Genomic DNA, 23,540 nt, shown 5'->3' on the forward strand with positions numbered 1-23,540 from the left:
AATGACAGGAAGGGGTCTCACAAACTTTTCTGTTCTGACTGGCCTCAAAGCATGATCCTCCCATTAGCAAGGGAGTAGCTAGGACTACAGCCGTGATCCACTGGTACCTACCTGCTCCTTGTCTTCTTGATATGAAATAGCTTACAAACTGTGTGTATTAGTTTTTCTTAGCTTACTTCCTAGACAAATAAAGTCACGATTCTGAGTGTTGATCCTGCCCTTTACAACTTCTTAAAAATCTTGATAATTTTGTTTTCTTTTGAATTTTTATTGTAAAAGTGATAGGCAGAGGGGTTACAGTTACATAAGTCAGATTATGAGATATTTTCCCCTCATTTTTCTCCCAGGTTTTTTCTTCCTGACCTTCCTCCCCCACAAGTTGTGTAGTTAATTTCCAACATAGTGTCTAGTGAGTTCTAGTGCTGAATTAGGATATCCTTTGTCTCACCCTTTCTGTGCTTTCCTCTTGCCCTCTCCAAATCAGATAAACTTACATACAAGACAAAAGGTACAGAAATTAAAAACAGGGACAAAAGAGGAAAGACAGAAAAAGAAAAAATATATAAAATAGTAAAATAAAAAGCCTCTTGTTTCTATTTCTTGGAGTGCATTTCAATAAGCATCATTTTATGTAACTATATGTGTATAGCTATTAAGGTCTTGTGATCCTCTCCTAAGAATATCCTCCCTTGGGAAGTGGCACTGTGGTTCAAGGGGTAAGGTGGTAGCTGTGAGCTGAAGAGCTCAGGGACAGTGCCTAGGCGCAGATTTCAAATCCCACAATTCCAAAAGAATATCTTCCCTTGGTCTTATTATGTGAATGGTTAAAGTCCTGTTTAACTTATCATATCCAAGTGTAATTTTTTTGTTTGTTACCATTCATCATGATCACTTGTTGGGTTATAGGCACATTCTAATGACTACAAATGAAGGAAACCATATAATCTATGTTTCTTTGGATCTGGCTTATTTCACTTAATGCGATTCTTTTCCCAAGTCTTTCCATTTCCGTATGAATGAGGCAATACCATTATTTTTGACTGAAGCACAGAATTCCGTTGTGTATATATTCCACATTTTCTTGATCTATTAGTCCATTGAGGGGCATATGGGTTGATTCCACATCTTGACTATGGTAACCAATGATGCAATGAACGTGATTGTGCTGGTGGATTTAGTGTGTCTGATTTGTGGTCGAGAGTTGATACAGGAGTCCAGGAGTGGGATAAATGCTCAGGAGTGGGATTTCCAGGACATAGACAAGTTCTATATTTAGCCTTTTAAAGAACCTCCATACTGCATTTCAGAGTGGTTAAATAAGATTACACTCCCACTAGCAGTGTAGTAGAATTCTCTCTTGGCCACATCCCCTCCAGTGTCTGTTATTGTTAGTTTTCTTGATATTGGCTATTCTAACTGGGATGAGGTAGACTCTTAATGTTTTGATTTGCATTTTCTTTCATGGCCAGAGCTGTTGAACATCTTTTTGTGTGTCTATTAGCTAATTTTTTCTTTCTTCTGAGAAGTGTCTTTAAGTATTTAGAGAGGTTTAATTTTTGAGCTCTAAATTAGATATTAGACCCTTGTCTGATGCACAGCTAGTAAAGAACTTCTCCCATTCTGTGGGCTTTTTCTTTAGCTTGCTAGCTATGTCCTTTGCCAGGCAGAAACTCTTCAGTTTGATGTAATCCCATTTATCCAGTCTTTCTTTGACTTTATTTTTGTGATTCTGGATATTAACTGAGGAAGTTTTGACCTGTGCCTAGTACCCTAGTGTTTCTCCCATCCCTTCCTGCAGTATTTTTATGGTATCTGGCCTTATGTTGACATCTTTGATCCATTTGGAATTGATCCTGGTGCAGGGCGATAAATCGGGATCTGGCTTCAGTTTTCTGCGCATGTATAGCCAATTCTGCTATTTGTTGAAGAGGCTATCTTTCTTCCATCCTGTGCTTTTGGCCCCCGTGTCAAATACTAGCTGGATGTTGATCTGTGGGTTCATTTCTGGGTCTCCTACTCTATTCCACTGGTCCTCAGGCACCCTCGTATGCCAGTACCAAGCAGTTCTTATTTCTGGCTTTGGAACAGAGTTTGAAGTTCGCTGTAGATACTCATCCAGCACTGTTCTTCCTGCTGGGGGTGGTTTTTGCTAGTTGAGATCTTCCATTGTTGTGGACCTCACATCTAACATTGGATACAAACTTTCATCCTCTTTCTAGGCAGGTGGCTGCATGGCTATTGCTCCTTCAAGGCCCACACCTCATATCACACCTCCCACCACCTTCCTTCTATTCTGTCAGCCAGAAACAAGTCGCACATTCTCCCCATACTCTGCCTATGCAGAGTGTTAGCTGAGGTGGCCTGGGAGATCACCGTAGGGTGTCTTGAGCCCAGCTCTCCCAGGGTTACCTTCTTGTAATCTTTCATATGTACAGGTCAGTCTTGCTGCAGTGCTGAGTGATCCTCTACTATACATGGCTCCTCATTTGTCTTGCTCTGCCTCTCTAGCTTTCATGCCCCAAACTGCCCTGTTCATCTCTCTAGGGCCACTGGTACCTAGCACAAACCTTAGTACTTAGTCTCAACACACTTTTCTAAAAGAAATTTGTTGAGGATAATTGATAAGTAAGCTTTTCATAAGCAGAGAGCTCATGTATTGTGAAAAATATTCACTGATTCTTTTCAGAGGGCTAGTACAATTGCTTTTGTATTTGGTGTTCTATTAAGCTTTTAAAACAATTCTTGAGGACTGGGAATGTGGCTTAGTGGTATAGTGCTTGCCTAGCATGCTTGAAATCAATACCACATAAACAGAAAAACAAAAAAAAAACAACACTTGATAGAATGAATTCAAAGATGAAATGAATTTGTGATTACCTCTAGACTTGTACAACTGACTTTTTATTAAAGTCAAGAACTTATTTTTATTTATTTTAAAATAAACATGGAAGATTCCCCCATTACCCACAACCCTACAAAACTTTTGAACGTGGAATATTCAACAGCCTAGGTTACAAAACCAGCAAAAAAATACTCCAGTTCTCTAATGATGAATATTTGAGAATAATTGTTTCGTTTTTACAGAATTCAATACCTACTGGGAAAATTCCTTAGCTAAAGGCTAAAATTACAACTGACTTTTGGGGACATGCTTTTGAATGTTGTGTTATCTAACCAGATCATTTTTTCTTCACTGCAGATGAACAAGAGGTTGTACAGAAACGCACATTCACAAAATGGATCAACTCTCATTTGGCCAAGGTAAGAAAACCATGTAGAGTTGCAGGCTTGCAAATGAATAAACCACTAAGTCCTTAGTGTGATGAAGGTCTCTGTCATTGTCACTTGTACTGATCAATGATATCAGCAGTCCTATCCGTTGGTTTAATAGCTCTATAGATGGTTTTCAGGTAGTTCATTTGTGCAAAATATTATCACAAAAGTCCTTGAGCATACATTTCCTCTACTTGTAGAGTTTTCTGTGTAAGAAAAATTTCTATAAATAATATATTGTCAATCGACATGTACAATTAGGATTTTTATCTGCTAAGAGCTTATTGTCAAGGTCTTTTTGAACATTCCTCTAAGCTGGTTCATGTGTTCCTGAGAGGGAGGGCTGCTGTGAATACTGAAAGTCAACTTTACCTTTTCCCTCTCATTTCTGCTTTGATTTGTTCTACAAGTCTCTCATTTATGTTAGTATTTCTGACCACATGTACAAAGGAGAACCTGTCTCTTAGCTCATGTCCCCGGAATGTCACCAGGGGCCCAGTACCCCTCCCTCTGCTGTAGAACTCAGTCACCTGGCGCTTCTCCAGATCCTTCAGTAACGAGGGCAAAGTTCAGAACATTTTAAATGACTTGTTCTACTTTGTGCTTCACCTTTCCATGAACACTGGGAAGCTCTACATTGTTATACTTTGAAGGCCATGGCTAATCTTTTGAATTCTGTTGTAACTAAGAACTTGTCTGCAGTGCTAAGCACCACACAAATATGCCTAATCAGAACCAGCCAAGAGTCATCTTTTGAATAGCATAGGCATGATGAAAAAAAAAAAGAAAGAATAGCTCATTGTTATTTAATGACAATGAAATGATTAGCACAGATTATATAATGATCCATGGCTTTACACACCTGGAAATGGGTTCTACAGAGAATCAAGTCCAAAGAAGAGGCTAAAATCCACATATTTCGCCTACACTATTATTTTGGCATGAATGATGCCATTTAAATGGCTCAGAAAAGGGTGCCTATCTTGCATACACAGTGATCCATTATAACCTCAATGTAAGAGCCATTTTGGTCTTTTTCTCCCCCGCCCCCCGTACTTATAATTTTCTTTTCTTGAGAAACCTTGAAAACTGAACACTGAAGCAGAAGAGTAACTCTATGGTCATTTCCTTGAGCTTATCCATGTCCGTGTTATCGATTACTATAGTATTTTTCTAAACATAGCCTCAAACCACAGATTCACTGGTGGGCATTTCCTCTTCTGACTCCTATTGGAAAACATTCTGAATATCAGATCTAACACCATTCTGAGCTCTGGCAGGTGGGGATTTATAGTACTGATGTGAACGTGACTGCCGTCCCACAGCTGAGCTGATAATCACTATCTGCCTCTTGTTCTCTTCCTCATCCTTTGTCCTTCACTGCCTACACTGAATTTCTACTTCTAGCTATACCCCTTCATTGTCCTACTGTCCACTTCTCTCCCATGCCTGAATCACCTATCCCCCTTTTCCGTCTCCTCTATCTCCAGGTCCTACTCATTCTCAGGCTCCACCTCTAGTTTCCTTTCTCTTTCACTGTCTCTCTCCATCTCCACCTCTATTTCATCCATACCTACTCCATGTGCAAGTCTTGAACTTCTCAGCCCACTGAAGTTACATTTATGAATGGTCTCAAATTACAATGGAGGCACCCTTCCCTCTTTATTGCAGTGTGCTTTCTCATGTGACAATTCTGAAATGATACCTGCCTCAACAGAAGCAAGGTCAATTTCAAGTATGACTTTCCTTCAGGGTCAAGACATTATGTGACTTCTTGCTGCTTTAGTGAGTGGGCCTGCTTGTCATAGCATTCTGGGATGCTTGAACATGACTGGATGATTGGTCCCTGTACTGGAATACCCCTTGGCTCTAACAACACAGAGATGAATCCCCCCCCCTCTCTCTCTCTCTCTCTCTCACACACACACACACACACACACACACACACACACACACACACACACCATTGATCAGTCTCTGAGGAAGTATATTCCCAGGATCTCTTGCATATAGCTTCTTAAAACACTAACCTGTGGCTTCTGATTATCAGCAGCACAGAAATCACCCCAGACAACACATTTTCAGTTGTAGAACAGGCCCAAAGCCAAAATGTAAACATCCCCTTGTAGAGAAAATAATCCACAAAGGTGAATTATGACCTGTCTCAATTTTGAGCAATGGCTTTAACATTAGTCTCAAAAGCTTGCATTGTTTTCTGGAGTCTCTTGAAGTTAAGTTTCCCACTTGTCTGGCGTATTCAACAATCAGGCAGATGGTTTGTTATATAATGGAGAAGTCTTCTGCCACTAAGATGGGGCCATCACTACTATTGGTGTTTAATGGGCTTTCGCTGGTTAATTGTATGTAAGAGATGCATGTACTTTTCTGCCTTGTTGGTTTCAAACTAATCCTCAGATCTCAACCTCTTGAGTAGCAAGGATTACAGGAATGAGCCACTGGCACCCATCCACATACCAGTCTGTTGGGAGTGAAGAAACCAAAGCGTTTAGTCTACAACAGACTGTAGATGGAGTCTGAACTCTGACTTGAAGCAAGTGAGAATTTCTGCTACATTGCTAATGTGAACTTAGGAGCACTGTCTTAGAAGTTCAATGGTCATGATTTTATTGCCATTTTCCTAGTTGATGCTTGCTTGCATGCTTGACTCTGTTATACTAGCTTTGCACTTTAGAATTTTCAAAAAAATAATAAGCTGATTAGCAAACAATTTAAAGAATTAAGTAAAATTTTATTCTTTGCTTATGTTTACCCTTCAATTTTCTGTTGATGTGTGTTAAAAGAAAGCAAGCTAGGGAATAACAAATCTCCAAAAAAATCCCTTTATTTTCCTGGTCATCTAGATTTCAGGTTTAAATACTCCATGATGGGCCATGTCCTTCTATCAACCAAGAACTAGACAGGAGAAAATGTTGAGTTAGTCAGAGAGTATGCAGGAATTTTAACATTTCTGAAAGACATCTTGTAAATATTTTATCCAGGCTTGGTTGTCTAAGAGGCTAGGGTCATGAGCTGAAATGAGAACAATAAATTTTGAATTCTTCCTAATATCATACCTTTTAAATATTTTAAGCAATCTAAAAATATTAAAAATTTAAAAGATAATTTAAAGGCTCCAAGTTTGAAGACATCTGTTTTCTCAAAATCTAATTTTACACGTTGACTATTTCCAAGATAAGCTTTAATAATTGTTAGTGTTAGGTTTAATACCTAAGATACTGAGTTGAGAGGCAAAATCTCTGTTCTCGACGTCTTGTCTAGGGCCATTCAGTCCTGGGGTCATAGGGGAGATGTTCAGAAGTGAATTGAGACATGTGCTGGTGGCTCACACCTGTAATCCTAGCTATGCAGGAGGCTGAGACCTAAGCATCACAGTTCAAAGCCATCCCAAGCACACAAATATGAGAGTCCTTTACCTATAATCAACTAGGAAAAAGCCAGAAGTAAAGATATAACTTAAGTGGTAGAGCACTAGCCTTGAGTAAAAAAGTGAAGCAAAAGCAGATGTACACATGTATGAACACACACAAAGTGAATTGGGGGAGTTTATTTTTTAAATGAAATCATCATTTGTTTTCCTTTTTTCTGACTGCTTTTCTCAGTTGTAAATTTATAAACCATTTACTTGTTTACTGATGGTATTCCATATTGGTGTACATAATTCTTTACAAATACAATGATAGCAATTACAAAGAGATAAAGTACCACAATATGTTTTTTTGAAAAATATACTTTTCTTAAACCCAATACTTCATTAAAAATAGGGAAGAAACCCGAGGACTTTCTGTGAGTGTTCTATGACATTTTTAGTACAAGGACATAAATTATTCAAAATTGTAGTTATAATTGGCTATTCATTTTCAGTTGTTTCCTTTGTTTTGAAGTCTATGCTTCTGTAATTATGAAAAGCATTGAAATCTAAAATATACCAAAAGACTATAATAAGCATTCACAAAAGTTATTTAATAAACCTGATCACTCCTTTCAGGTGAGACTATTTTTAGGAACAGAATGTGTACTTTTCTTATTTCTTATTACAAAGAATCTTATGTCATTGTGCTCTGTGAGCTCTGCTATTTTATATTACCCCAATGTTGTTGAAATGGTGGGTTTGCAGAGGTAGATTCCCGATTCTATTCTAGCATGTCAATACAATATTTTCACATCTTTTATGAAATCTTCATAGTATGAATCCTCTTACAAAGTAAGAACCTAAAAGGCATAAATCTGAGGTTATTTAGCAAGGGATACAGCTAGATTTCCATTTCAGTCTCAGACTGAAACTCAGATTTCAAGTCCAGATTTCAGTCCCAGGAAGCCCAAACTTGGTTACTGCCAGTCAGGCTTGGCTGCTTTGTTAGAATACCACAGAGACTGTGGATTAAGCAGTATTGATTCTCTACTGTCCTGAAGATTGGGAAGGCAAAGGTGCTAGAAAGTTCATTTCTTGGTGAGGGTCATCTTCTTGCCAGAGAGAGATAGAGACAGAGAGAGAGACAGAGAGAGAGAGAGAGACAGAGAGAGAGAGAGAGAGAGAGAGAGAGAGAGAGAGAGAGAGAGAGAGAGAGAGAGAGAGGGAGGAAGGGAGAGAGGGAGAGAGAGAGACAGAGAGAGACAGAGAGAGAGAGAGAGACAGAGAGAGAGAGAGAGAGAGAGAGAAGGAGGAAGGGAGAGAGGGAGAGAGAGAGACAGAGAGAGAGAGACAGAGAGAGAGACAGAGAGAGAGAGACAGAGAGAGAGAGAGAGACAGAGAGAGAGACAGAGAGAGAGAGAGAGAGAGAAGAAGGGAGAGAGGGAGAGAGAAAGGTGTATATGTCTCTCTGTCTTTACTTAGCAGAGAAAAGCCACTTTGGTCTCTCTTCTTCGTGTTATAAAGACAATAATAAATCTAAATGTTATCATTTTCCAAAGGCTCCAACTCCAGTGAATTTGGTAGGAAGCATAAACAGCCTACTACAGGCACTGAGCATCGCGTTTATTTCATTATTCATTCATCAAATGTGCTAGGGATTATGGATGCATTGGTGAAGAAATGCAGACAGAGTTCATGCCATATGGTTCTGAGAATCTAGTAAAAGACACACACAGTGAAGTTTGTCCAATGAGTAGCATGAGAGGAAAAGTGGCTGGTGACAATCACATGACAGGCTAGTCAGAAGGAAGATATACTGGGCTTCAGAGGGGAAAACAACAAACAAACATTTAAACGGAATCCTGGGAAATGGGATTGAGTAGATAAAGGAATTAGTTCTTTCAAAGGCTCAGAGGTAATAAAGGGCATAGAACAGTGAAGGAAATGAAGAAGCTATGAATATCTGAAGTTGCAGGTCCAGAAGTGGCTTGGAAAACTAATCGCACTGGCCCTAAGCAGCATGGAGTTTGTATTGCAAGTCTGTTAATGGGCAACAGAAGACGGAAAGTTGAGCCCCTTAGGCAGGGGGGAGAAGATGACCACTTGGGATCTGGCTCCCTTCCTCTTTTTTTGTGAAGGGCAGCATCAACAGGACCACTAGAAATGGAATGTCCCGCAGTAAATCAGATGACAGGCAATCTAGCAATGGGGAGTAGAGTAGTAATGGGAAATGGAGAAGAATAGATAAAGAATGTATTCAGGGGTAGATTTGACCCCACTGAGTCAGTAACACCGTGTAAATTTTCTTCTTTGCTGTTTTTCTTTTCTTTTTATCTTATATGTTTATATAAACATCTAAGTGTAAGAGGAGGCACGGAAATGGAGAGACAAGTGGAGCAGTGGTTAGTTATCTCTGGAGTGGTTGTATACAGAAGCAAGACTGAGTATGTAGGATGTGCTTACAGTGTAGAGTATTAGCTGGGATCTGGGGAAAGCTGTTTTCACAAAGGGTGACGTGCACTTCATTTCCCTGCAGAAGAAGATCAAGGCCTAGTGAAGAGAATTGAATGTAGTGGTTCAGGTCCATAATCTCAATTCTGCTGAAGTTGGACATAGGAGGATGGTGATACCTGGCTAGCACTGAGCAAAGCATGAAATACTACCTGAAAAATAAACCAAAAAGGATTCTGGGTATGGCTTAGGTGGTAGAATGCTTACCTACACAGGGGAAGGCCCTGAGTCCAAGAAGAAAGGACTGGTAAGGAGAGAGAGAGAGAGAGGGAGAGGGAGAGAGAGAGTACGCATGGGCAAGGCAGAGTTCTAAGTCTTCTGAGAGGGGAAAGTGAGGAGTCTAGGTGGGGGCTGAGATTGCAGCACAGCAGAGTAGAGGAAGCTTGCCCCTTTTGAGATCACAGGCCAGGAGGGTGTGTGTGTGTGTGTGTGTGTGTGTGTGTGTGTGTGTGTGTGTGTGTGTGTGTGTATTAAGGCAGAGACAGAACTCATGGAAAGCAACGGATTTGAAGGGATCCCCAGGGAGGGGCCCACATTTCTTACCCAGCAGCTTAATCTTTTATACCTCAACAAAGAAATTATTTTGGGGGTAAATATATTAAGGATTTGACAGCCACAATATGCCCTTCCTGCATATTTTACAATTTATTGATCTCAGAACATTTTTACATTTTATGCCAGACCCATAGGCCAATGTCAGCCATCCAAATGGCTGCTTTAAATTCATCTTTTCCAGCCAATTCTATAAGCTTGATCAGTCATTAGGATTGTCAGTCATACCAGTATCCATATTGATTCTCTCCTGGGCTTGACATTTCACTTTTTATCTCTCATTTTGTCAAGTAGAAGAAGACAACTCGTATTTAAACTCCCTGGATGAAATCTTTGTGATGCCTAGCTGTGAAATAGATGACGTGGCAGTCAGCGCTTTGTGTGGAAAACAGGTTTCAAGTAGCCAGTTTTCAGTGTTTTTATAAATGATGTGTCTGTTCCCTATGTGGAAAGCAATCCTTTATCCATCTGCCGGCCTTATGTTTAGGGAACTGTCCAGCACGAGTATGGCGCATGCAGAAGGAATGACCTGGACACTGGTGGATCACGCCCGTAATTCCAGCTGCTCAGGAGGAGGCGGAGGAGATAGGAGGATTGTAGTTCAAAGGTAGCACACACACACACACACACACACACACACACACACACCAGAAGTGGAGCTGTGGCTTCAACTAGTAGAAAATTAGTCTTGAGTAAAAATGCTCAGGAAGAGCGAGCACGACCTGAGTTCAAGCCCTAGGGACTAGAATCGAAAAGCAGGCATAGGGAGTGGAGGCAGTATGAGAGCAGATATCATCTTCATCAAATAGTATGTAAGATTTCTAGTGATTGCTTAGGCTACCGTAGCAATCTTACATTGGGTGGATTAAAGTGAGAAATGTGTGCGCCACAGCTCTGGACACCAGAAGGCTTGGCTCCCCTAAAACTCCTTACCTCAGACTAGCTTCTGTGGCTGTCTCCAAGTCATACCTGGCATTCCCCACCCTTTGTCTCTGTGGATGCCATCATCTGTGCAGATTTTTTACAAGAACAATAGGCCCTTGAATGAGGACCCAGGCTGAAAGCCTTGTTTTAACTTGTAGACTTCTCTAGAGACTCATTTTCCACACAAGGGCTCATTCTGCAGTACTGTAGTTAAGCTTTCAACATACATGTGCGTGTGTGTATGCATGCGTGCATGCGTGTGTGTATGTGCTGTTTATATATATTACATATCTGTTGTTATATATATATACATATGTGTATATATGTGTATATATGTATATTTTTGCCGGTCCTGGGGCTTGAACCAGTGTTCTACCACTTGAGCCACAGCACCATTTCCAGCTTTTTCTGTGTACGTGGTACTGAGGAATTCGAACCCAGGGTTTCATGCATGGTAGACAAGCACTCTACCACTAGTCCATGCTCCCAGCTCCAAATATGTATTTTTAAGATGGGGGAACATTCAGCTTAGTAGAGATCCATTAAGAGCACATCTTATTTTAATATTCAGACACATTTACACCTTTAAAATGAACACACTGGATTTTTCATGTTTGAAAAAGAAAAGTTAGCTGGGCGCTGGTGTTTCATGGCTGTAATCCTAACTGCTCAGGAAGCTGGGATCTGAGGAATGTAGTTCAAATCCAGCCTAGGCATGAATGTAGTTCAAATTAAGCCTAGGCATGAAAGTACACGAGACTCTTATTTCCAATTAACTATCAGAAAACTGGAAGTGGTGATGTGGCTGAAAGTGGTAGAGCTCTATCCTTGAGCTGAAGAGCTCAGAGACAATGCCCAGGCCTAGAGTTCAAGCCCAACAACTGACCAACAACTGAGAGAGAGAGAGAGGAAGACAAAGAAGGAGGAGGGAGGGGGATGGAGGGAGGGAGGGTGGGAGGGAAGGAAGGAAGGAAGGAAGGAAGGAAGGAAGGAAGAAAGAAAGAGAAAGAAAGGAATGAAAAGTAATCCTTGGAAGTTATGATGGCATGACGCCTTGATGGTTATAAAATTTCACTTCGGTCGTTTCTGTTGTCTCTCCAGTTACTTTTCTGCCAGTGTGGAAAGATGATGTGGAAACACTTCCTTAATTGACTTTTCCTTCCATCTGTTTCCTGGCATACTCTCTGGGGAAATTACTAGTGAACTAACATGGGCGATAATGAAGCCAAGAGGCAAAGGCAAATGTGTTAAGGTACCCGGAAGTCACCCCTTAGTTATTTATATTAAAGCCACATCAAGTATTTGATATCACAAATAGGATGATTAGCTGATTTAATCAATTCACAATGTGTACACACAACAAAGCCTCATTTATACATTATAAATACATGTGATTTTTATTTGTTGATTATACCCTAATAAAGCTAGAGAAAACAAACCAATGTGATAGTCCTAAACATATGGATCCATTAGCTACTTCTAAATATGCAGCTGAGAATTGTGAAGAAAAATTGACACTTCAAACTGGACAGCATTTTTAAGTTTAAAGAATGTATGAATGACATATAAAAACTGCAGAGCTTTTGTATGGCAAAGGACATAGCTAGTAAACTAATTAGGAAGCCTACAGAGTGGGAGAAGATCTTCACTAACCATACAACAGACAAAGGCCTCATATCTAAAATATATCAACAGCTCAAAAAATTGAATCAATCCAAAACTAATCTCCAAAGAAACAACCATCCCATTAAAAGATGGGCCAAAGACTTAAAGAGAGTCTTCTCTGAAGAAGAAACAAAAATGGCCTATAGACACATGAAGAAATGCTCAACATCTCTGGTCATAAAAGAAATGCAAATCAAAACAACTCTAAGATTCCACCTCACTCCAGTTAGAATGGCCAGGATCAAGAAAACTAATAACAACAGATGCTGGAGGGGATGTGGCCAGGAGGGATCACTACTACACTGTTGGTGGGAGTGCAAACTTGTTCAACCACTATGGAAAGCAGTAAGGCAGCTCCTCAAAAGACTAAACATAGAGCTTCCCTATGACCCAGCAATTCCACTACTTGGCATTTACCCAATCATCCAGAAACAAAGACATACTAAATCCACCAGCACAACAATGTTCATTGCAGCACTATTTACCATAGCAAAGATATGGAACCAACCTAGATGTCCCTCAGTTGATGAGTGGATCAACAAGATGTGGTATCTGTACACAATGGAATTCTATGCTGCTGTCAGAAAGAATGACATTGCCCCATTTGTTAGGAAATGGAAAGACTTAGAAAAGATCATATTAAGTGAAGTAAGCCAGACTCAAAGGAACATAGGCTCAATGGTTTCCCTCATTTGTCATAATCAGTAGAAACCTTGGGCTCTCCTAGCAGAGATTTGCAATAGAGTAAAACCTTGATATAAAAGGCCATATAGTAGGACGCTAAATGAAAGGATCTCTAGGATATAGAAACATAAGCCATATAATGAATGATTGTTGTCCTTAATGTACTATGTTTTCTCTCATCTCTTTTGCTGTCCCTTGGTTATCTCCTATTGTTACAGTATCTCACTTTGTTACCTGATATATCGGATATATTTGTATTTGGTTATTTGAAATTGGATAGGGAACGGGGGAAAACAAGATGGGGGTGGAGGGGAGGGAAATGGGGACCAAGACATGTGAAAGGATATCAATGTATGGGAATTAATGCACCATCTATCTGGCAAATATCATGTAACTCTTCTATTAATTACAATAAAATATATATGAAAAAATCTCCAAAAGTTTAGGCAGATTATCATGTTTATAATATTGCCAACATTACTTATTTAGAAATCTACTGCATTTATTCACTAGCAAATATTCTGGGTTTTTTGGTGTGTGTTAGTACTTGGGTTTGAACTCATTGCCTAGGTACCTGTCGGTTAGCTTTTTTGTTCAAGATTAGTAGACCACACAAAATCCACAGCTTCATCTCTGGATTTTGGTAGTTAACTGGAGATGAGAGTTCCGTGGTCTTTCCTATCTGAGCTGCTGTTGATCCATAATCCTCAGATCTCAGTTTCCTGAGTAGCTAGAATGGATTATTAAGCATAAGCCATTGGTGCCCAGCTGAAATTATTTTTAAATGCTGTTTCATGAGCTAGGCAACATTCTTGCTGCTGAGAATGTAGCAGTGAACAAAACAGAAAACAAATGAATTTGCATCGGACTGGAGTTTGTGAAGGATCCTTGGATTCTGAATTTTGAAAACAAAACCAGCAAAGCCTGTGTTGGTCAGCCATGTTGGGTGTGAGAAAAGACGCAAAGGCATCCCAAGGGAGTACTGAATGACATAGGCAGTGTGGGAGTCTGCTACTTTTATATCACATTCTGAAAATATTCTAGTGAATCTCAAATCCAGGGCAGACTCTCCACTCCAACCCCACCCCCTGCCCACTCTACATAGAGTGGAGGGCAGTTATTGCTTTTGGAATATTTATCCAGAATTGAATTCAACCATCCAGGAAGTGGAAATGATGATCTTATCGACAGCAGGAAATGAGAAAGGATGGGAAATATCTTCTTACGTTTGCTAGATCTCTGTGTGGAAAATAATTACAATGGGGGCTTTTCTCAAGGGACCAAAAGAGTAACACATAACAATTTTAAATTATTCTACTTTGTTCCAGGAGATATTGAGAACATTCAACATAAATACAATGACAAAACCTTTTAGCTGCAACATTGGTTTTATTCAGCAACTGTCTGGGGGCTATGATAATAGTTTTAATGAGGTGGCCCAAAGCTGCTTTGGCATTTGGGGATATTTTAGTGTGGTGGGTTCTTTGTCAGCCTTTGCAGGAGGTAACCTCCTGTTCCTCAGATGGCCAATCTCTCTTCCCTTCACAGAGCTCTCTGTTCCCAGTGCTTTGCTCATTATTTCCACCCTGGAGATAATCATCAGACTGTGGATGGGACGGGAGTTTCTTCCTGTGTACTCTCACTGTTTCTCTGTCTTTCTGTCTGTCCATCCCTCCCACCTGCCATGCTTCTCCTTTTCTCTTCCTTTTTTGGTCTCTCTTTTCTTTCAGATATATGCATAGAGTTGTAAAGCATTACTAATTTTAGTATTTTGAGGAACCACCATAGTTGAAGGCTAGCATGGATTCATTAAGTTACATTCCCACTCACAGTGAGGGAAGTCTAGGTCAATGGCTTTGTAGTGCAGAGGTCTGAGGGGGGGAGGGGAGAGAGGGGGGGAGAGAGGGAGAGGAGAGGAGAAAGGGAGAGAGAGAGAGAGAGAGAGAGAGAGAGAGAGAGAAAGAGAGAGAGAGAGAGAGGAAGAGAGAGAGAGAATGTATGTGATTCAATCACATATAGTAGTTCAGAAAATGAAGTGGAATAAAATGTAGTGTTGATATAACTCTGCTCCATAAATTAAGATGTTTAGTCGCATTACATTCATTTGTTTATTTCTCTTCTTTATTCTCTTGTCCCTTTTTAAAAAGTTTACTGCTGGGTACCAATGGCTGGATCTTGTGTCTCAAATGATAGCTCACTAGTCTGGAGTGAAAAAGCTTAGGGATAGTAACCAAGACCTGAGTTCAAGCCCCAGGACTAACACACACACACACACACACACACACACACACACACACACACAGTCTTACTAAATTTAAGTGTAGAACTATCTCAGCAATAGAAATACCTACTATGTATTATTTCTTCTATGTAGTTTATATGACAATATAGCCATATTTTTTCATGCTCTAACATTTTTCATCTTGTATATAATTTATAATGATTTCCTTATATTTTCTGTCATGCAAATACTGTAATTGTTTTTGACATCTTTTGTCATTATATATTAAAATATTCTCTTAAACATTTTCCACTAATGAAAATTTTAGGGTATAAAATTGATACATAGGGATGAGAATGTGGCTTAGTGGTAGAGTGCTTGCCTAGCATGTTTGAAGCCCTGGATTCGATTCCTCAGTACCCCATAAACAGAAAAAGCTGGAAGTGGTGCTGTGGCTCAAGTGGTACAATGCTAGCCTTGAGCAAAAGAAGCTCAGGGACAGTGCCCAGGTACTGAATTCAAGCCCCAGGACTGGCAAAAAAATATTGATACATAATACAGTGAACATGGCCATCCTTTCAGAGACAAAATTACAAAAACAGATATGGATAAGGGCTAAATACACACTGGGAATTAGACGCTATTAAAGTGACTCATGTAATATACACATGTACACACAATCTATAGTCAATAATAGCAAAAACCAGATTATTTATAGTAAAGTTGGGAAACAGTCCTTAAAAATAATGCCAAAGATTCCTTTGTCTCGGAGTGAACCAAGGATGGAAATGAAGGATATGACTTGGAGGAGAGAGGATGGGGAGGGGAAAAATTGGGAGAAAATGGGGGAGGGGTGGCACTGTTCCAAAAGAGAGATACTCATTAACTGACCTAGGTAGCTGTAACCTGTACTTAAACTTTATAAGAATTTTTTTCTTTTTTTAAAAAACTTATTGTCAGGCTGAAGTATAAGAGGGGTTACAGTTACAGTTCGTAAGGTAGTGAGTCCATTACTTCTCAGTGTTACCCCTTCACATGTTTTTCTCACTTTTTCCTTCCTCCCACCCCTCCCAAGTTGTAAAGTTCATTTCCAACAGTTGTTTTATGGCTATTTGTCTCCAGATTTCACAAAGGTGTGATCTCGCTCACGTCCTAAGAAAATGGGAATAGCTCTTACTACTTTTGCCAGGGAAGCTTTAGGGGTACAAAGAAAGAGGGAGGAGAAAAAATAGAGAACAAGGTTGAGATCTGAACCATTTGGAGCTCGCCAAGCTGTGCCAACTGCCCAGCAACAGAGATGGCTGTATTTTCTCTGATGTTTTATAGGTTTAGACACTAGACAATTCTAGAGGTGGAGGAAGGGTATAAGCTTGTTTGGGAAAAGTTTCTAGAAAGGTTCCTCCTTTCTCCTTTTGCATCTCTCTCCCCTCTCTCCTCCCTTCCTCCTCCCCTCCCTCTCTAGGTTTTCCAAGACAGGTCAGGAGCCCATCTCCTATACCACCTCAGACTCAGCATAAATATGGATTGGTTCTACTCTAGAGGGCAGGAAGTGCAGAATACAACTTTCCGAAGTAATCTACACAAAAGACTGCCTATCAAAATTTCCATTAATTAAAAATGTTTAGTGTGGTCTTGAAAAGTACATGTCAGCCTTCTGTCTAGTTCTTGAAAGCAATATGGACAAAACCTCAGCCTTCATTTTGCCATTAAATCAGGCTCCAATAAATTACCCTCATTTCTGTCTTCTTTTTGGCTTCCAGCCCTGTGACCCACGTCTGGCCATTGTAGTCACACTGGTGCTGCATGTATGTTTACCACAAGAGAAGTATTTTAGCTTGAAGATTTTCTAGACGATAGAAAATTCTTCCAAAAATCAAATGAGATATAGTCACAGTTCTAGAGGTCACTGTCTGCTGCTCAATCTTGAGCTAGGTGCAAGCAATATCTTGTGAAAAATGAGAAAAAGGATCCCCTAAGTACTGAGGCATTTTTCATTACCAAGTGTTTTTTCATAAATGAATGTATTTCAGTTAGTTCACACCGTGTTGACATTCACTTACTCAATGTTTCAAAGAGGACACTAACCTTGAAGAAAGGATTTATTTAGCGGATCTGTGTCAACAACATTTTGCACTAAGAGGACTTAGGACTTGATCAGAGCTGGGAATAAGTCGGCACTGGGAATGATTGATTCTTTTTTGAATGATGTAAGTGGCTCATATAATAATTTTGATTCTTGCTGGACCACATGGCTCCCATTGTAATGGCTCCTTTTATGCTACATTATTTTATTTATATGCTTTCTAATACATGTTTGCTATATAATTATGAATGGTAAGACTTAGGAGGGACTGGTTGAAGATACACAATTATTTTTGAACTTGTATTTCACACTATGAGGATAAAATGTGTTCAAGTTGTTCATTTTATATATAGAGAAAAATACATTTAAAATTAGAATGCCAATTTCAGAGTATATAATTCATGTAGTCCTAAGAGAATTATAAATGGACCATGTCAGTGGGTAGAGAGGAAAGTTAATTTCAACACATTTGGCTTTAAAATAGTTCTATGTAAGAGCATGTTTCCAAAAAGAAAGGAAGGAAGGAAAGAAACAAGGAAGGTAGGAAAGAAGGGAAGAGAGAGATTGAGAGAGACAGAAGGAGAGACAGATTGCTAGGTACTGGATTCTAGCTGTCTACTCAAGAGGCTGAGATTTGAGGATCACAATTTGAAGCCATCTTGGGTAAGAAAGTCCATGAACTCTTCATTTTCAATGAATGATCAGAAAACTGGAAGTGGCACTGTGACTCAAAATGGTAGAATGCTGGCATTGAGCAAAACAGCTCAAAGACAGTGCCCAGGCCCTGAATTCAAGTGCCCTCTTTTTGTCCCTCTCTCTTACACAGACATACACACACACACACACACACACACACACACACACACACACACATATACACACACACACACACACACACACACGATAGCTGACATTCAGGAACTACTTGTTAGGCCCTTTACAAGATCTGTGAACATCTCTCCCCATGGCCCCTAGCATTATCATTATGTCATTATGTCTTCACTTTTAAATGAGTCATGCATGATAGACCCAAATTCAAGGTGTGTCGAGAATTTGGTAACACTCATGAAAATCAGAGGATCCTCTCAGCCCGGCATAGGTGCTGGCTCTGTTTACCCACTTTGGGGATGTTGGGTGCTGGTCACTCTACTCTGATCTACTTTCATTGCTCCAAAAGGAGGTTTGTTGGCTGTGCCAGGCTGTGACACAGAATGTACCCAAGCCCCGTGGAATGGGAAGACTGAGTCTGAGACATGGCTAGGCTAAGAGAGCTTCCACCTTAGGACGTGGAGTCAGGGAATGCCTGGAGAGCATTCAAGCCTCCTGAAGCCCCAGTACTAGGTGGGCCTGCATCACAAGCAGGTGGGGAAGCTTCTCCAGGCTGTCTGCAGTGCCTCCTGCTGCTCCTTTGGGAACTGCTATAGTCTGCTTCGTAGCCTTTGCAGCTGATGGTATCCTCTTTTCCTTCTTTTATCCCACACTCTTCTCATGACTTTCTTTCTAGAATGCAGTGAGCATACGAGTTTCTATCCTAAGCAGTAGTTTATGAGATTGGTGAATATTGACTTCTATCTTGGCTAGACTGCTTTTTTGTCTTGAAGTTATCAAGAGTAATTGGTAAATATATCCAAAATAGAGGATCTGAGAGGTAAAGCTGCATACCACTCAGTGTGTGCACTGTGCATAGATGAGGTCCTAGATTTGCTCCTTAACCTACTACTGCCAAAGTGTATATTGGTAGAATTTCTCCTACCAGTTTCAAATGCTAATGGGAAGCATTTGATTTTTCAGCGGAAGCCTCCGATGGTGGTAGATGATCTTTTTGAAGATATGAAAGATGGCGTCAAGCTCCTGGCTCTTCTGGAAGTCCTGTCTGGGCAGAAGCTGGTAAGGATTTCCTCTGACTGTACTTGTCAAGTGGTTTCTGTCTGGAATTTGGGGGTTGTGGGGTTGGGAGCGTCAGGGAAGCTGTCATCACCCAACATCTGCCTGTCTACGGTGTCTGCTCTTCTACCTGTCACTTCTCGGAAGCAAATTTTCTTTCCTGTTCCTACAAACTCCTAGAGGTTTGAAAATACTGTTTGCAGTAGTCATCTGAGAAGTAAGAGCAGGAACCTCAAATGGCTACCTTTGGCATTGTATTGTAACCAGGGACACAACAAAAATTAACCACTGTCTCACTTTAGGTGTTGTTGCCCATTTGAAAAGAATTCCTAACATGTATGTTTGATATTGGTTGAACAATTAAGCAGGCTCTTGGTGGTGACATCTCCCATTATCAGTTATTTGGGACAGGACAGGATGTTCAGAAAGACTGCCTTTTATAAACTGTGGATCCAATAGAGTGAAATCCATTGGAGAATGAGCTATCACTATCAAACTGGAAACACTAGCAGATAATAAAATATTAATTTTTCTTGTCTATGACTTTTAATTCTGATAAAGGGAGCAGTAAGTAGTTTGTCAATGTAAATTATTTATCGTTGGTGGTAATGGACAAAAGAGAAGGTTCAGGATTATTTCAGAATACTGTACTTACAAGTCTCAGATTGGCAGTGTTCTTTTTTCTAATCATTTGACCATCATTAGCGATTGTATCAATGCATTTTCAAGAATATTTTTGTCTTCCCATGGTGATTCAATTAGTTTTGTGCAGGGAGATCGCAAAGCAACTTTTGTAAGTGGATTTACTGGAAGATACAGCCTGATGAGAAGTTTGTGTGACTCCTTTGAAAGGTTCACACTGTAGCAGACCCTCGTCCCCCCGTGTCCCATCTCAGTTCCCCGATGACTTCAGATGTCAGAGGTCGACCGTCCCATACACTGATAATGATAGCTTACAGTATATGTATATATTTCCATTCATTTAATTAACATTTAGGTCCCATCAATACCAGTGGTTGAAAGATTGAAGAGCATCTATAACAGCGATTTTTTTTGCCAGTCCTGGGGCTTGAATTCAGGGCCTAGGCACTGTCCTTGGACACTGTTTTCTCAAGGTTAGTGCTCTGCCACCTAAGCCACAGCACCACTTCTGGCATTTGCTGTGTATGTGGTACCAAGGAATCGAACCCAGGGATTCTTTTTGAATGCTAACAAGAGTGAAAGAGGAAAAGAAATACATCTGGAAAGTTTTATACTTCCTACTGGCTCGTTATTCTTCTCCTTTATATTGCATCTAAGAAAAGCTGTGCTGGCCTAAGAAGATGAGAAGAATAAGAATCATCTATCAGCCAGGAGTATAACCTTATGTTCTGGGAATAATTCAGATTCACAATAGAATGAGAGTACATGAATGGCACATTTCATCACTGTCAAAAAGAATGAAGTTTGGTGAAAGGAAATGGTGTAGATGAAACTTGGGGGTGCAATGTTTGGTAGAAAAGACGTTAAAAGAGTCATGCTTTTCATTCAAGGTAAAGGTTCAATAAATGTTTTGGTGCATGCGCAGGAGTGACATGAGCATTCTATACATTCTTACTTCTTCCTGCTTTCCTTCCCCTAGCCTTGTGAACAAGGCCGTGGTGGGAAACGTATCCGTGCTATGGCAAACATCGGTACTGCCCTCAAGTTCCTTGAAGGAAGAAAGGTAAGAGGCAAAAGCCAAACCCTTAAACAAGAAGGCTTGGGCATCCTGGCATTGTCACTACTGGATGTGAGAAAATGCACAGATAGACAGTGTCATTGTATATTGATATTAGATTTACTAAGGAGTTACAAAAGAGGAAATTCACATCACTCTGCTCACCTTCCTCTACTTTTTGTTTTTGCCAGTCCTGGGCTTGAGCTCAGGGCCTGAGCACTGTCCTTGGACTTTCTCAAGGCTAGAGCTCTACCACTTGAGCCTCAGCACCACTTCCAGCTTTTTTTCTATGTATGTGGTACTTTGGAATTGAACCCAGGTCTTCGTGCATGCTAGGTAAGCACTCTACCACTAGGCCAAACTCCCGGCCACATTCCTCTACTTTTAAGCACTTCCTAACCAGAGCCTGCACTGTCATTAAAATAAGAAAGTTACAGTTGAAACTACTAACCAGAGCACAAATTGTTAACACCTTTGGCCCAGGGCTCAACCCAACCTCAGTGCACGCTTTTACTGTGTCTGCCTTCTAAGGCAAGTCCTTCTTTTCTTGTCTTCTATGACCTTTGAAGCTTTTGGCAGAAGGACCCTGGATACAGGTTTGTATGATGTTCTGTCATAGTCTGACTGAGGCTATCCATTGCTGGCAGGAACTGCAAGGAAGGCTGGCAGTGTTCTTCCCTGTAGCAGAGGAGTCTGTGGTTTCCTCTTGCTACTGGTGTTAACAGCGATCCTGTGAAGAGTGGTGGGGAGAGGGGTCATAGTCAGTTTCCTATTACAAACACTTGGGGCTGGCCATTGACAGTGAAGGAAATAATTGACTTGTCCACAGCACGATCTCATGCATCTCGCTGCCTCCCACCATAACAGAGATGTCACAGGAGAGATAGAGAAGCCCTCCTCCGCCTCTTTACAAAGCCAGCAGTCCCCTGGATTGTGGCCCCTCCCCACGACCTTATCTTGTGCCCCTTTTTAAACACGATCTTCAAGTAATTGTACAAAGAGGTTTTGATTTGTGTCCATCATTTCCCCCATCTGTCCCAACTCCATCTCTCCTTTCCAGCTACCTGGGACAATTTTCCACACAAGTACATTGAATATCATGGCTGTATCTACCCACCCTTCCTATCTCCCCTCTCCTTAACTGTCCCCTCCCCGAGGCAAATGTGTATTTTAGCTATCTGTTATTCATTTTGTTAAACCTTTAATTGTTCCAAGGACTTGCACCAGGGGAGTCCTCCCCTGTAGAGTGCATATTTTAGTCCATCTGACTGTGTATATATGTATTTGGCCTATATTGTGTTTGCATATATGTTTATATTGTGTATCTAATTTCCACATATGTGAGGGAAAACATGTGGCTTTTGCCTCTCTGAAGCTGACACACTTAGCATAATTTTTCCCTTCAAGCGACGTCATATTACCTCGGCCTTATCTTGATCCTCCCAGAGGCTTCATTACCAGTTCTCTGAGATGGAGCTTCTAATACATGAAATTTGGAGAGCACGTTTACTCACAGCAGCTGGTTCCTGTCATCCTTTTCTGTGACTGCCGTTTCTCTCATGGTTGAGAAATACCTTATGGGAGGTAACGGATACTGTCTAATTTCTCTGCTCATTTTCAAACTTTCACACATTGCCTCCAAGAGATACTTGTGAGGTGTTGCCTTGTTGGCAATTTGCGTTCCTCTCATTCAGTCTGCATTTGTTATGACAGGCATTCTGTATGAAAAAGATGACATTTCTCCCATACTTGCCCATTTATTTGTACAACTGTTTATTTCCTTCAGGATGAACTTATTTATATTTTCTTTTTCCTGTAGATGCAATCAATTATTAATAATAACTTTTATTGCATTGTTGCTCACATTGCTCTGGCTTGAGCCTTGAGATCTCATCCACTGACTTCTATGTTCTCTGGCTTGGCCTCCCTTCTCCCAGGCACGTCCTTAGTTAGTGTAAGAACACTTGTCCCAGCCTTGTCTTTTATTTTCCCTAACCCAGACCCAGAATCAGCTGGTTTTCAAAGGAAGCTTTGCTCCTCTTGGTGGTGGTGGTAGTCTGCGTTCAGCCCCGGGTGTGCTGATGGTTGCGAGAATCATGGCCCCTAGGCTCTTGCCACATTCACATCTAGAAGATATGTAGGCTTGCCAACGAATATATAAACATACGCTGTCCTCTCTCTCCAGGCCACACCCCTGTACACATCTGCACACAAACCTTGTTCGCTGCAGGTCTGTGTGCATGTGTGTATTGTATACACCATTAGGTTAAAGTGATAACTTTGATTCCAGCAACACTGTGAGATTTATTCTCTCCTTCCATATTTTTTGTCCCTGTTCTCATTTTTAATACATTTATGTATTTGTTGAAAATGAATCCACATATGAAATAGGTCTTGGAATACCAGTCCATATAACCATGGAAAACATCACAAACTGGAGAACACTCTCTGTGTAGTTCTGTCTGCACTTAACACTGTAGTATCGAGTCTAAAAGCTGTTTTCCAAATGTACTGATGATAGATCCCAGTCCTCCTTCAGTGTGCTTACAAGATGCATTTATAACCGAGTTGATTTGTATTTGCTTTTTATGTAGTATTGTGCTATACTCACAAGCACACACCATACATCAAACACACATTACAGGTGACTTTAATTCTTCGTTTACTTTAGGGA

General features: G+C 40.4%; 1 protein-coding gene across 1 annotated transcript in view; it reads left to right on the forward strand.

Moving 5' to 3' along the window:
• Nucleotides 1-23,540, forward strand: part of Syne1 (spectrin repeat containing nuclear envelope protein 1) — a 364,140-nt gene that overhangs the window by 48,315 nt on the left and 292,285 nt on the right. Inside the window, exons 3-5 of the mRNA XM_090337945.1 lie at nt 3,200-3,261; nt 19,075-19,170; nt 20,789-20,872. Coding sequence (XP_090194071.1) covers nt 3,200-3,261; nt 19,075-19,170; nt 20,789-20,872 — 242 coding nt within the window. The remainder of the gene's footprint in view (nt 1-3,199; nt 3,262-19,074; nt 19,171-20,788; nt 20,873-23,540) is intronic.

This window comes from Megascapheus bottae, chromosome 8 (assembly GCF_031878675.1).
Source record: "Megascapheus bottae isolate mThoBot1 chromosome 8, mThoBot2.hap1, whole genome shotgun sequence".
Taxonomy (NCBI): Eukaryota; Metazoa; Chordata; class Mammalia; order Rodentia; family Geomyidae; genus Megascapheus; species Megascapheus bottae.